The following is a 14155-nucleotide window of genomic DNA, read 5'->3' as shown; positions in this document are numbered from 1 at the left end:
ATGACTACATGAGTGAAGGGGCCAAATAAAAAATTCACTGCATCACCTTCAACATCTTCAGTGTTAAACTGAAGTTCAGATGAGTTTAACTGCAGATTTGTGTGTGTGTGTGTGTGTGTGTGTGTGTGTGTGTGTGTGTGTGTGTGTGAGTGTGTGTGAGTAATGTAATCTGTAATTCTGACACAGCTTCACACCTTCAGCTTCAGCCACAGTGATGAGAGGGTTATTCAGCACAGTGTCCCTCTCACAGTAACACGCTGCAGTAGCACAGACGTCAACAGAAGTGTTCCTCCAGGGATGACAGTCTGCTTAACATCAACACTTCTGTTGTCGTCTGTGTTACTGCAGCGTGTTTGTCTGTTTGGTTGTTTTCTTCAGCTGCAGCTTGTTGGGCTTCAGGGCCACCACACTTTTTTGACAGAACAGGTGGATAAAATTTAATAAGTTGATAAATTATAACGAGAAGACAAAGACACCCAGAGAGCTCATGACTTCACAAAGACTGTGTGTGTCTGCTCTCGTTGTTGCAGTAACATGTTAGTCGCTCATGAGAAACACCACATGAATGAAATGACATCACTTCACATGTTCCACTGCAGGACAGACTCACAGGGTGGGACTTCATCTCCATCAGGTTGTCCAGGATCCGGGTGACTGGAAGGTTCTGGGAGAGAAAACAAGAAAACAGACTGTAACATAAGGTGCACACACACACACACAGACTGAAACACACACACACACACACACACACACACACACACACACACCCACACACACACACACACACACACACACACACACACACACACACACACACACCCACACACACACACACACCCACACACACGTGGCAGCAGAGGAAACCTGATGTACAGTTGCAGAGCAACATGTTCACCTGAGCTCAGATCATGAAGATCAGTGAGGATGAGGGTTCGACTCCCGACTGGATGGACCCTTTACTGAATACCCTACACACATTTCCTGTCTCTCCACTTTCCCTATCAGAGAACGTTCCTCCCCCTCATGTCCCTCCTGCTTTTTACTGTTGCCCACATGAGCGTTGAAGCCCCCCAGCAGAACTGCAGACTCCCTAGGAGGAACTCTTTCCAGGACGCCGCCCACAGACTCCATGAAGTCCTGATACTCTGAGCTGCTGTTCACACAGCAGTCAGAACCCTCCCGTCAGCAGAGCTCCAACACGGTGGGGGGGGGCACCTGAGTTTCCTGATGCCTGCCCGGCGCCTGTGACTCTGGGCAACTCCAGAAAAGGAGAGAATCCGGGAGTTTGGTTCCAGAGCCCGTCCTGTGTACAGGTGAGCCCAGCTACATCTGCTTGGTACCTCTCCACCTCCTGCACCAGCTCCAGCCCCCCCCCCCCCTCCCAAGAGAGGTGACATCCAGCAGTCAGCACACCCAGGTCCCAGCCTTCACCTGCCACCTGGTCTGCATCGCGCCCCACCCCAGTGTCCCTCCCCGAGTCGCTGCTCCCCCTCCACCAGCTGAGGTGGTTCAGGCGTCTCATTAGGAGACACCTCAGGACATCTGGACTGCCCTGCTCATCCTGCTGCACTGAGACCCGCCCCGGAGGGGTGGAGAATGGATGGATGGATGTGATCGAATGTGATCTAGAAATATTGATCACAGCCTCTTTAACTCCGACAGGAACATTTTCTCTGGTGTAAAACTAAATTTAATCTTCCACACTTCAGTCACAGTTGCTGCTGAGCAACACAAAGTCAAAGTCTGGTGATTTTCACAGTAAAAGCCCAGAGTCTTCAGGCTCAGATGAAGTGGACTCTGCTGACCCGAGGTTTGGTTTTCACAGAATATGTGTTTGGTTTGGATTTCGGTCTCAGAAAGTTGGTGTGTGTGGCAGACGTGTAAATATGCTCCCTGACTGAATGTCAACAGCTCCATCCAGACTCCGGCTTCAGCTGGTCTCAGTTCAGCAGCTATATGAAGAAAACAGACACCACCTCCCTCTGTGTGTGTGTTTAACGATTATAAATGACTTTATGTCAGTGCCAGCTTCACCCTGAAACAACCCATCATCATCATCATCATCATCCTTGTTGTCATCATCATCGCTGCTGCCCAGGAACGAAGAGTACGCTTGATTTAAACTCCTGTCAGACACAGGTGGGTGGAGCATGGTGAAGCAGGTTAAATAAAGTGTGCTGAGTTTCTCAGGTGAAGACTCACAGCTGAGGATGGAGGAACGTTTGGTCACAGGTTGGAGGAGTGACAACAGAAGAAAAGACATGATGGAGAAATAAAACGACTGAAAGGAAAAAGCCTAATAAATCACTCTGAGGAAGAAGAGGAGAGGAAGATTACTGTCTCTCTTCTCCAACATTAACCAAAGAAAAACCAAGGTCCTGGCCTGAATTTAGAGTTATACACTGTGACACAGTAGAAATGGTGTAACTTCCTGTGATGAACCTTCTCAGGTATTTAAAGATCACTGTGTGTAGATTTTTCACATTATAGTAAATTGGAGCTGGAGTGAAGATGAAGAAGGAAGAGAGCGAAATCACTTTAGGACCTAAAACAAATCAAAAAGTAGCAACATCGATTTCCTGCAGAGAAATGAGTGAAAGTGAGTGGAGGCAGAGTTGATCCTCCCTGACGACAGGAGGCAGAACAGTGAAGCTGAAAACTGTTTATTAACAACTGAACCTGTGAAGATGCTGCAGGTCTCTGGAGAAGCAGTTTTACTCACATGCTGTTTGAGCACCAGGTTCTTCACTCCCTCCATGACAAACTGAGAGCCAGTGTTCATCACTCTGGAAAACAGTCTGCACAGGGGATGGGAGGGGGAGGACCAGGAGGAGGAGAGGAGGGAGGGAGGAGAAACAGAGGGTGGGAGATCAGGAGGACAGGGTTAGGCTGGTAGTCTCAACACAAACCAAATGAATAAAAGTAGTTTGATAAGTGCCTGAAACATGAGTCATTATTAAAGCCAATGAACAACATTAATAATCAGTTAATCAGTTAATCAATAAAAACAACCAAACAGGTAAAATCAATAACAGAGCCAAAACAATTTGATCTCTAAGATGAGAATGAATTAGCTGTGTCAGCTCTGAACAGTTTCACCTCCATCTGGAAAAAATGATCCAGATCTTTAAAGACTCTGGATGATGGACACTGACTTTATTTTTAATCAATAAGAAACGTAGGGATTTATTGAGCTCTGCTCCCAGGCAGCTTTAACAGTAGAGTCACTCAGAGTTTTTATTTATTGTCTCTGGTCATTTCTGAGCTGCTGTGGACAGATTTACTGTGGTGTTATGAGGTAAAATGTCATATTTCCACACAATGATTACTGCTGTTTAATCCCAGCAGAAACACTGAGACAGAGCAGGTCGAGCTGTATGAATCACTGATAACTAACAGAACTGATGTGACTCTAAAGAACTAAAGATCATTTTGACAGGAAGTTTTTTTCTCACATGTTTTTGAATTTTTCACAAAACATTTATGTGAGTGAAAGCCACTCTGAGCAAATAGTGTCAAGTATTATTGTAACTAACTCACCCCATGGGTTTGACTCCACTGTTGCCGTAGTTGGCCGGGGTGGCTGCCATCTTAGTGAACGCCCTGCAACAAAGATGAGAGATGAAACTAGAATGACCCAAAATCCCAGAGTCCTCTGTTAAACAGTGACTCAGTTACACTCCTATTATTAAAGGTCCATAGAGTCTAAAGGTAGATGAAAAAAGATAAGAAGTAAAATACAGTAGACATTTTTCTAGGCTATGTATTCAGTTAAGTATAGGTTTACTGTCTCATAATGAAATGAAAAATATATGTTATAGAAAAGTTAATCAGGGGTTTAAATCTTCCTGAACTGCTTCAAAGTGACGTTGAAATGAAAAGATGCTGCTGGACGACACCGGACGATTTGAATAAAGCAACACAGACTTACTTCCACTGTTTGATGTAGTTAAGAGGTGAAAGGTCACAGCCTGCGTCCAGTAAAGCCTTCTTATACTGCTCCAGGTCAGACTGCAACACAGAGAACAACCACACAAACATTAATGACAATAACAATGAACAGATAACCAGGAGCCTCAGCGACTCCTGTCCCACAGCGTTTGACCTCTGTTAGAGAAACAATTTCATTGGTGTTTTTTTTTAATTATTTTTCTGGGCTTTTTGTGCCTTTATGATAGATCAGTGGAGACTGACAGGAAAGGGGGTAGAGAGAGGGGAATGACATGCAGGAAAGAGTCGGACTGATCGGGAGTCGAACCGGTGACTGCCTGCTAAGAGCGTCTTGCGCTCACACATGGTACGCGCCCTAACCACTCGACTACCGGGCCGCCCCTTCATTGGTGTCTTAAAAAACTAATGTAAGAGAAAATGTATCTGATAAATAAGAATCAGCAGTTATTAGCTGCTCACACGGCGGCCATTTTCCTCTGACGTCAGGCTGAGAGTTTGAAGCCTTGAACACTTTAATGTCTCCTGTGTGAGAATGGAGAGATGGTCAAAAAACTTCACTTGTGTCCCTTCACTTTCCTTTGACTGCATTGATAAAGGATTCAGAAAAGGAAACAGCTGATGATGACAAATCAATCCACCGCACTGTGCAAATATTAAACATTAATGTTTTATAGTTTCATGATCAACCTGCTTCAGTGATGCAGTAATATTATGACAGCGGAGCAGGTGCAGCCATTGTTTTATTTGCTGTGAAATGAATGAATGTTCTTCTACTCGTTTCTAACAGATTTCACAGTGTGAGGTCATATTAAATGAGTCTGGAATAAATGATGAGGAACAGTTTTGTTTTCAGTCAAAGTTGAGGATGACGGAACCACCTCTGTGTAAAAACGAGCCTCCCCACAGGGAACAGGTACGAGGTTCTATTAGAAATAAGTAGAGGATCTTGTTTTGTTCAGAGGATTTGACTGATACCGGTGTTTATATGGCCTGCACAGGTGGTTGTTAAAACAGCTGAAAGTTATTGTGACAACACTTGATCAGCAGCCACGCCTACTCCAACAATTTCAGTAACGCAGGTTTCAGTGGTGAGTTCACTGTCACTGCAGTTGGCTGCTGGTGTTTCACAGGCCTGAAGAAAAACGACTCCAGGAAAAGTTCCAGTGTATGAACGGCACAATGAAAACATTCCACTCAATCGCTCTTTCCCGGCAACAGCTCGTGAAAATGACGTAGTGAGAATCGTCTACACATAGTTTCCTCCTCAGTTAGCTCCTGAATCCAACCACATTAGTCAGAGAGTCGAGCAGCACCCTGGAGACTCTGCAGCAGATAGAAGGAGGGAGAAAAGGGTGAGAGAGAGGACTGAGGGGGAGAGAGATCAAAGGAGAAAGAGACAGAGAGAAACAGACAGGAGGCCAAGAGCTGGTCACAGAGGGAGGGGGTGACCAGAGATGACAGGAAGAGAGTGAGAACGAGTGAGTGGTGATGGAGGGTGAGGGGGGTAATCCTGAGGTGATCCATCTCTCAGGTGGCTGAAAGATGAAAAGAGGGATGAAAGAAAGAGTGCGGCTCATTTTTTGGCAGAGGGGAGAACTGTGACACTATCTGTCAACAGAGGAAGGACGAGCTGGAGGACGGAGAACCACAGGCCTCGCTGTGACGCTCTCCGGGTCGTCCACCGCCGTACGCCCCCCGGCTGCACTCCGGCTCACTCACGGCTTCATCACTGTTTCAGTGTCCACTGGAAACATTTCAGGAGCGGAGACTGTTCTTCAGCAGCCACATTTATAATATAGTTCACAGCTGTAGTCAGACTTTTCTAACAGCTTTTGTGGCTCTAACTTTCTCTGTTTCTCTAAGACTGCTGGTTAACATAGCAGCCTGTAGCCTGTGAATATTCTCATTTGTCCAGGTCATAGTTTCTCAAAGGAGTTTTAAATCGAAAGCAACTGGACTTGGTTATTTGTCTAGGAAGACGTTTCACCTCTCATCCAAGAGGCTTCATCAGTTCCTTCTCGCACCTGACCAGGCTGGGACTGGTCCAACTATCTGGTGTGGAGACCCAGGTATTTAACCTCAGGGAGGGGCTTTCACAAGGCTGATGATGTCATTGGTTCCCTTTGTGCTCCATGTGCCAACGACAGTCGTTAGAGTGACTGTCTTGGTTGGTTTCGACTTTGTTAGAGCCCTATTGTGTTATAACGACAGTCGTTGGAGTCACATGCCACTTGTGAACAGTTGTTTCTCTTAGAGGTTAAATTGTTGATCAGGTCAGGTGCGAGAAGGAAATGATGAAGCCTCTTGGATGAGAGGTGAAAGGTCTTCCTAGACAAATAACCAAGTCCAGTTGCTTTCGATTTAAAACTCCTTTGAGATAGCAGCCTGTATATGACCTGTGACCATATTTCATACTAGTTCCAAGATCTAACAACAGAAACAGAAAAGACTTAAATGAGAATTATAGAAACTTAGTTTTTTCTAATTATTATACACTAATTATAAACAAGAAAAACCTGTTTTCCTGAATGTGTGTTCAGACAAAGTCAGTAATAAATAAAAAGTAAAAAATAAAGAGTTTTAAAGCTCCACCCAGTCTAAAGGTAGATGTCCATTTGTTTGTGATTATAAAGCAGGTCTAGGTTCTATATTAATACTGTGAAAGTATCAAAGCCTCAGTCCACAGAGAAATGCACACAGCCTGTATTCAGACACTGAGCCTTAAAACCAGCCGTCAGGACTTCTGCAACTTTGTGATGTCACAACAAAGCAGTCACCACCCTCAGCCACGCCCCAAGCCCTGCCCACCTGGACCCACCATCCAACTTGCAGGATTTGGTTTCTCTGAGTGTTTACCTGAAATCTGCTGTATTTTTATTGGATCACTCAGAAAACATTCAGTCAATCAGAAGAGAGGCTCAGATCCTCTCTTCTGATTGGCTGACTGAACTGTTGTGACTAGATCTCCAGAGAGAAGCCTGAGAGAGGAGATGTAAAACTACACTGAGATGGTTTTTGGTTCTTAAAACCAAAAATATATCTTCTGATGGAGATCAACACTTCAGATAAAACACAGAAGAACAGTAAAATATGGACCCTTTAAAAATTTTAAGTCAGTTGTTATTGAACACAGGCCTGTGTACACATGCACAGGTGAATTTCATGCTTCATTGATGCAGGCTGTTCCAGCAACAACAGACTGGTGCGTAAAGATGGGGGGGGGGGGGGACATCGGGGACATTACATTTGTCGTGGGGCAGGATAGTGACAACATGACAAAATAAATGACCAGTCAGAGCTGAATTATTAAGTCACCTGCCCAACGTAACGTGAGAGACGAGGAATGAATTAGATATGTATGAATTAGGCTTCAGGTCTGGTACATAGTGAGAGACTGTCAGTATAAGGTCTGAACTAAGAGCTTCAGTTCACTTAAACCCAAAACTGACTCTGACACGTTTTGCCTCAGCCAAATGTCAGGTTAATGTCTAAATCAAAGCCTTGCTTTTGGCTTCAACTGGCTGTCAGAGCGTGAGATGTGGAGGGTGAACAGCTAAAATGTTTATATGACTGGATGTTAGACTTCGGATCAGTGTGATTGTGTTTGATCGATCAGCTTAAAACAAAGATCGGTGGAAGTTACCACAAAGAAAAACACTGTGCAAAAAGGACAACAAGGACTTATGTCAGAGTTGTTGGTCTTTAGCACCTAAAAGCCAGTATCCAGCTCCGTGACCACACCCACCTCACCCCTCTGCCCCAGTGCTGATGTCACTGGCGACAGGTAACCCCAACTAGAGCTTTTATTGGACAGGTTTAAAAGAATTATTGATGAATAGCTCTGACTCAATGAGATTCTTGCTTTCATGTCTCGGCACTCTCTACTCTACTGATGCCGAATGATCCCTGACTGAACCATTGAGGCAGATTGTTAAATGATTTCTGCAGGTGTGTGAGCAGGTGCTGGAGGCCTGGACCTCTTCACCTCTGATTGATGCTGTTGAAGGTTTGGGGAAATTTTAGTGGCAAGAAAAAGTTCTGCAAGTGTTCTAGTGGAGTTCAGGGGAAACCTGTGGACCTCTGTGGAACAGCAAACACCATCAAGATGTACCAATTAATGCAAAGACTGAACTCCTGGTGCATTTGTTCTTTAATAGAAAACTCAAACTGATAACAATCACAGTCTCTGTCACTTCATAATGGATGAGAATCGTGTTCTGCCAAACTAAACCTGATCCAGCTGTGTTCACTCTGCAGTGACTCTAACCAGGTCTCCGTTTCCTGAGAGGAACTCTGGCTCCATCGTCTTTGTTCGATCACTGGCTCATGATGAAATAAGGAACATGCTGGAGCCAAGAAGATGCTTCTCATAAAGCTTGTCCAGAATGTGGCAGTTGATCAGAATAAAGTGGTTTTGAGGACATGACTTGAAACAATGTCGAAACCATTTCTTCTGTCTACTGCCAATCCACAGTTGGTGACTTAAGCGTCCCCTGTGCTGGTTTAGTTTTAGAGAGTCGGTGGAGGAGCCTGGTCGGGGTGATGGGATGATGGAGGAACTGGAAGACACCTTTTGTTTGGTTAAATTTGACCAATGAGACAAATCTCAAGAGGAATTTCTGCCACCCCAGAAAGATCCTGCAGGATTTGGTCTCTCTGAGTGTTTACCTCAAATCTGCTGTATTTTTATTGGATCGCTCAGAAAACAGCCACAGACAACACTGAAATGATTTTTGGTTCTTACAACAAATATATCTTCTTATAGATAAACACTTCAGATAAAACACTGGAAAAATGTAAAATAAGGAGCTTTAAACTCTTACAATAATTAAATTTGGAAAACAATACAATACAAAACTTTAAAATTACTTATAATAACTCATTCCATCTCACAAAAACTAACCACAAATCCAGATCTACATTTTAAATAACTGATTTAGTGATTTGAGTTTGGAAAGAAAACGTTATGAAAGTGTCAAAACAAGTTCAAATTGAGTGAATTGACTTTTTGTTTTGTCTGCTTTTAAAATATTTTGCAATTTAAGAAAGTTTTTGCTCTTTTTCATTTTTTCCTCTTTTGAGAAGAGACTCTATACAAAACTTGCATTTGAAGTTATGTTTGTCCTTTGTTGTAACATAGAAACAAAATAACACAGCAATGACTGAAACACTCTGCCCTTCAGCCCTGATGGTGACAGTGTGTGAGGTCTGTTCAGTTCAGAGGAAAGATGCTCCATCTCCTCCCTTCACAGAAGAATAGGAGCGTTGTTGTTTTGTGGTTTTAATTCCCGTCCTCAGATCCTCTACCTTCCTCTGTGTCCCTGTTTTGTCCCTTGAAGGAAACACTGAACCGCAGAAAGTTCCTGATCACCCAGAGACACACTTTTCTTCTTCAGTCTGAGGTGAACCACAAACCCTCACGTCACCATCTCAGCACTGAACAATCTCCTCTCTCACAGGTTCTATTATAGACCATAAAATACTCAATATTCCCATTGAAAAACAACTGCTACTGCCAATTCAGTTTCACAACATCCATATTCATCCTCTGGGTTTGATTTTCTGACGACAGCCTGTCAATACTTTTCAGCAGCCAGAGTTCAATAAAGTTTTCAGGATCTTTAAGCAGATTTTTACAGATGGGAAGTGAAACCGATGGAAATCAATCTGGAATCAGCTGATCTGATTACAAGGAAACCTGCTTTGCTCATGCTTTTATGTACCGAAGCCTGCAACATAACTGTAAGACATTAAACATTATTTCACACAAAGAGAAGAGCTGGATTGTTCCAGATTTAACTACAAGCTAATTTCCATCTGCAGTATCTGGACAGGTCATGTAACTAATGCAATTACTGCAAATACAAGGTCAAAAACATTAAATACTGAACACAAAAGCCGGTCAAGACACATACACAGATCTGTTTATACAGATATTCTCAGATACTGAGCTAAATTAAAGATGAAAAAACTATGTCTTCAAGTATCAGGGAGCTTCTTCCATTTCTCAATGAATCAACTGTGCAAAGTTCAAGCTTCCTGTCTCATATCTTTACAGCTCTGTAAATCTCAGGTCACTAATCTGATGGTTTGACTGACCTGTCAGCCCCCGCGTGGTTCCCAGTAGAGCTGCGCAATTATTCAGAAAATTATCAAAACATGTGCAACATCCAAATCACAGGAACTGCAATTTTTTTGACAAAAGTCAAATGTGTCACAACAGACCATAAATGAAGCGTTGTGGTGCTACAGAGACGCCCGGGCCTATAAATCATCTCCACACATAAAGGAGCATGTTCGTTTGGTACAAACCCAAACAAAAATCACATCATCATCATTTAAAAAAAAAAAATTCAGTGAAGAAAATCAAATGTAAAAACGATCCAGTGATGAAAACTGAAATCGAGACTCATAACACGATCACAATATCTGCCAAAATAATGGCAATAAATATTTCTGCTCATCATTCAGCCCTTGTTCCCAGTCAATCAGTCGAGTTGTTTAAGTTGAAACATAATTTGCTTAATTCTCACTGACAGTGTTAAGTTAGTGCTGATTTTGAAGACTGGTCAGATCATTATTTTCACCTCTTCAGCTCCAGTCGCTCCAGAGTGGAAAAATAATTTTCTATAAACTGATGAGATCAGATCATTCAACATCTTAAAATCTGCTCTTTCACTGTGTTTCATGGTTTGTTAACCTGATTTTGTGCCTGAGAGACAATGAATGAGATTAAAAAATTATTTTAATGATGAGTCATTTCTGTCCCTGCATCTTTCACCTTGTGGCCTGAAGCCTTTATGATAATCTGACATCATTCACTTCAGACTCACGGAAATATTTCAGGTCTGACATGAATTTGACCAAAGTATTCATTCAGACATAAGGCCTGTGTTTATTTCCATCAGATTAAAGCTCCATATTTTACTCCTGTGTTTTATCTGAAGTGTTGATCTCCATCAGAAGATATATTTGTGGTTTAAAGAACCAAAAACCATCTCAGTGTAGTTTTACATCTCCTCTCTCAGGCTTCTCTCTGGAGCTCTAGTGACAACAGGTCAGTCAGTGATCCAATATAAATACAGCAGATTTCAGGTAAACACTCAGAGAAACCAAATCCTGCAAGGTTGGCTGGTGGGTCCTGGTGGGCGGGGCTTGGGGCGTGGCTGAGGGCGGTGACTGCTTTGTTGTGACATCACAAAGTTCCAGAAGTCCTGACGGCTGGTTTTAAGGCTCAGTTTCTGAATACAGGCTGTGTGCATTTCTCTGTGGACTGAGGCTTTGATACTTTCACAGTATTAATATAGAACCTAGACCTGCTTTATAATCACAAACACATGGACATCTACCTTTAGACTGGATGGAGCTTTAAATGTAAAGGGGTGTGAGCTTTGGGTTGTACACATACTTTTGGCCAAACAGTGAAAAGTCCCTGTAACTACTCAGCATCACTCTGGAGATATAAAAACTCACTGTGAACTCAAACCAACTCTGCCCTCTGACTGTCTCCCTCTCCGTTTGCTGTGGGCTGATCTCAGTTCAGTGGTGTTCTGTTTGTGTTCTTGTTGTGTGTCGGGGTGAGAAAGTCGACTCCTCCCGCAGGTCCTCCTGTGCTGCTGTGGCTGAACTCAGAGAACAACTGAGATGTCAGAGCCAAGTGGCGATGGTCGTGGTGAAGCTGGAGCAGTGGCGGTTTGGTGACTCACAGAGGTCGTTTGTCTCACTTTGCTTCACTCTGAGTCAAACGCGATGATGACACGTCCGACAACACACTCCTGGCGACGGCCCGTTCACATCCAACACTGCGGCGGTTTGGAAACACTCAGGTTTTGGAGAGTTTGTGGCGATTACAAAGACGCACCGGAGCAGTTTTAAAATGAAAACCCCTTCTCTAACATGAAAAATATTTGGATTTTGGAGGCAAGAAGCCAGTTTGAGAAAGAGCCAGGCTTTACTCAGGGATATTATTAGTTACACTTAGTTTGTGGTCAAAGGAATTATTGTTGACAGTAAACAACATTCCCTGAGATTCTTTTGCTGAATATTTCCACTGTGATGTGAAGCAGGAAACACGTGCGAACACGTCAGTTCTCAGCACCTCAGCTTCAACCTGTTCACAGAGTTGATGATGGTCTGAAGGAAGAGCAGGTGGCTGCTGAAGCCTGATTCTACAAGACATCTTTTCAAACCTTTGCAGATCAGATCACATGTCTTATTAATCCATTAATTTGGCCCCAACACAGAACACATGACAGAAACATCAGCCACCAGTTAAAGAGAAAGTGACCGTAAACACACGGCGTCTGCTTTTGATGAATTTTGCCAAAACGTTTAAAATGTTTTTTGTGTGTATTGTTTAAATCATGATTTTCCTTGTTGTCTTTACAGACGGTGTGATTTTGTCTTACCTCTGACGGAGCCTGCTGAGCTGTGATGTAGTAGATGAGGAACAGTCTCATTTTGTCTTCTGGGGTCCCGGCTGAGAAAGAAGCACAGGTTAGTCAGTTTTTTGTTCTGAGGGACGTAGAACAAAATAATATATTCTTTATGTGTGTGTTTGTTCCTAGCTTTTATTTTGTAGGAGTTGAACCTACTTTCAGTCAGTCTGCCTCATCTCCTCCTGAAGCTACCGACTCCCTACATTTACCACAATGCATCATGATAACCACTGTGTGTGTGTGTGTGTGTGTGTGTGTGTGTGTGTGTGTACCATCTGGGTCACTGATGATGTCCAGCAGTGATTTGTCTAAAGTCGACTTGCTCATCAGTTTCTCTTCGTACTCAAAGTAAACATCCAGTTTACGACTCTGAAAACAGAGTTCAAATGAAAACACACCGTTTACATAACTTCACACATTTCACTTCACTGTTCACTTTAATATTAACATTAGGATGTAAATGCACTTTCTTGATATTGTGTCTTATTTTCCTTATTTAGAACATGGGCTCCTGGCAGCGGCCCCGAGGTCTGTGACAGGGCGAGGGCCCACTCAGTGCTGCTTTCTGTTTGATCCATGTGTTTCATTTTGCTTCAGTGGCTTGTGGGTCAAACATGATGAGCATGAAGCTGAACCTGAACGTGTTGGGTGTTCACAACCTAGACCACATCACAAGTTGATCTTAACTGGACTGGAAATCCACGATGACGGACTGACGTGGTTTTGATCACAGAGATACAGAGTCCCTGAAAAAGTCTCACATATTTGGGGCCAGTTGTACAGAGGATAAACCTTTTACATTTTATGTATCAGAACTGAAAATAAAATGAAACTTCTGATGCACTGTTGTATAAACACTGGTACTGAACGCTGACTGCTTCCTACCTTGATGTGGTCGAGCACGGCCGTGGCGACGTTGGTGTGCAGGTCGATCAGCCTCTTCTTCTCCAGCAGCTCTGGCAGAGAGCTGCAGGAAACACAACAAAAGGTAAAAACCTCCACAACACTTTACACTGGAGGGTCTCACATTTTAATCTGTGGGGAAAAAGGTCATCAGACAGGGCCAACACTCAACAGATCGCCAGCTTTCACCCCCAGGAACAGGATCCCTGTCAGTTCTACACAGACAACAGGTTGTTTGGGTTGATGGGGAAGTGAGTCGCCAACATACTTTCATGGTTACAGTTAAAAAACACAAGAGTTTTAATGGTGGAAACCAGAAATCTAATCAGATGTTCTCTGGCTCGGGCTCGTCTGTCCTCTCAAGTGTCATAGAAATGTATTCTTTAGAAGTGACTGAGAAAATCTGCTGACAGGAAACAGAAGTAAAAACACTGCATCTCATTTACTCTGCAGAGCTTCAGTGAGGACGATGCTGTCTCCTTCAGCTCCACTGAAGCAGGAGGCTTCGTCCACACAACTACGTTTTAAAACATTTTATCTTTACTAATTTTTTTTTTCCTACTTTGGTTATTGTTCATGAACCAGAACACCAAAGCAAATTCCTTGTATGTTGAAAACCTAGTTGGCAATAAACCAGATTGTGATTGTGATTCACGCCTGGAGTCCTCACTACTCCGGAGCTGTTGAGCCCTTAAAACTGAGACTTTTGGAGACGCTGCTGAGCCTGTTTTAGTTTGAAAACGGCAGTTGGACCTTAAGGACACAGAAAGCGTACTGTTGACATATCACAGGAAAAATACACACCCTTTAAAAGATTTTTGCCATTTGCATTAACAGAGCTAAGATGATTGAAAAATCAAAAA

General features: G+C 43.2%; 1 protein-coding gene across 2 annotated transcripts in view; it reads right to left on the bottom strand.

Moving 5' to 3' along the window:
- scfd1 (sec1 family domain containing 1) overlaps nucleotides 1-14155 on the bottom strand; it is a 29376-nt gene that overhangs the window by 2491 nt on the left and 12730 nt on the right. For both annotated transcript variants that reach the window (XM_071497996.1, XM_071497997.1), the window contains exons 14-20: nucleotides 13275-13356; nucleotides 12662-12758; nucleotides 12360-12430; nucleotides 3932-4011; nucleotides 3541-3603; nucleotides 2723-2798; nucleotides 611-664 (exon numbers count right to left, since the gene is read on the bottom strand). In XM_071497996.1, coding sequence (XP_071354097.1) covers nucleotides 611-664; nucleotides 2723-2798; nucleotides 3541-3603; nucleotides 3932-4011; nucleotides 12360-12430; nucleotides 12662-12758; nucleotides 13275-13356 — 523 coding nt within the window. The remainder of the gene's footprint in view (nucleotides 1-610; nucleotides 665-2722; nucleotides 2799-3540; nucleotides 3604-3931; nucleotides 4012-12359; nucleotides 12431-12661; nucleotides 12759-13274; nucleotides 13357-14155) is intronic.

Source organism: Trachinotus anak, unplaced genomic scaffold (genome assembly GCF_046630095.1).
Source record: "Trachinotus anak isolate AG129_WGS33_773 ecotype Australia unplaced genomic scaffold, CSIRO_AGI_Tana_v1 ptg000015l, whole genome shotgun sequence".
Taxonomy (NCBI): Eukaryota; Metazoa; Chordata; class Actinopteri; order Carangiformes; family Carangidae; genus Trachinotus; species Trachinotus anak.
The sequence above is the reverse complement of the archived record's forward strand: the minus strand, read 5'-3'. Positions and strand labels throughout refer to the sequence as shown.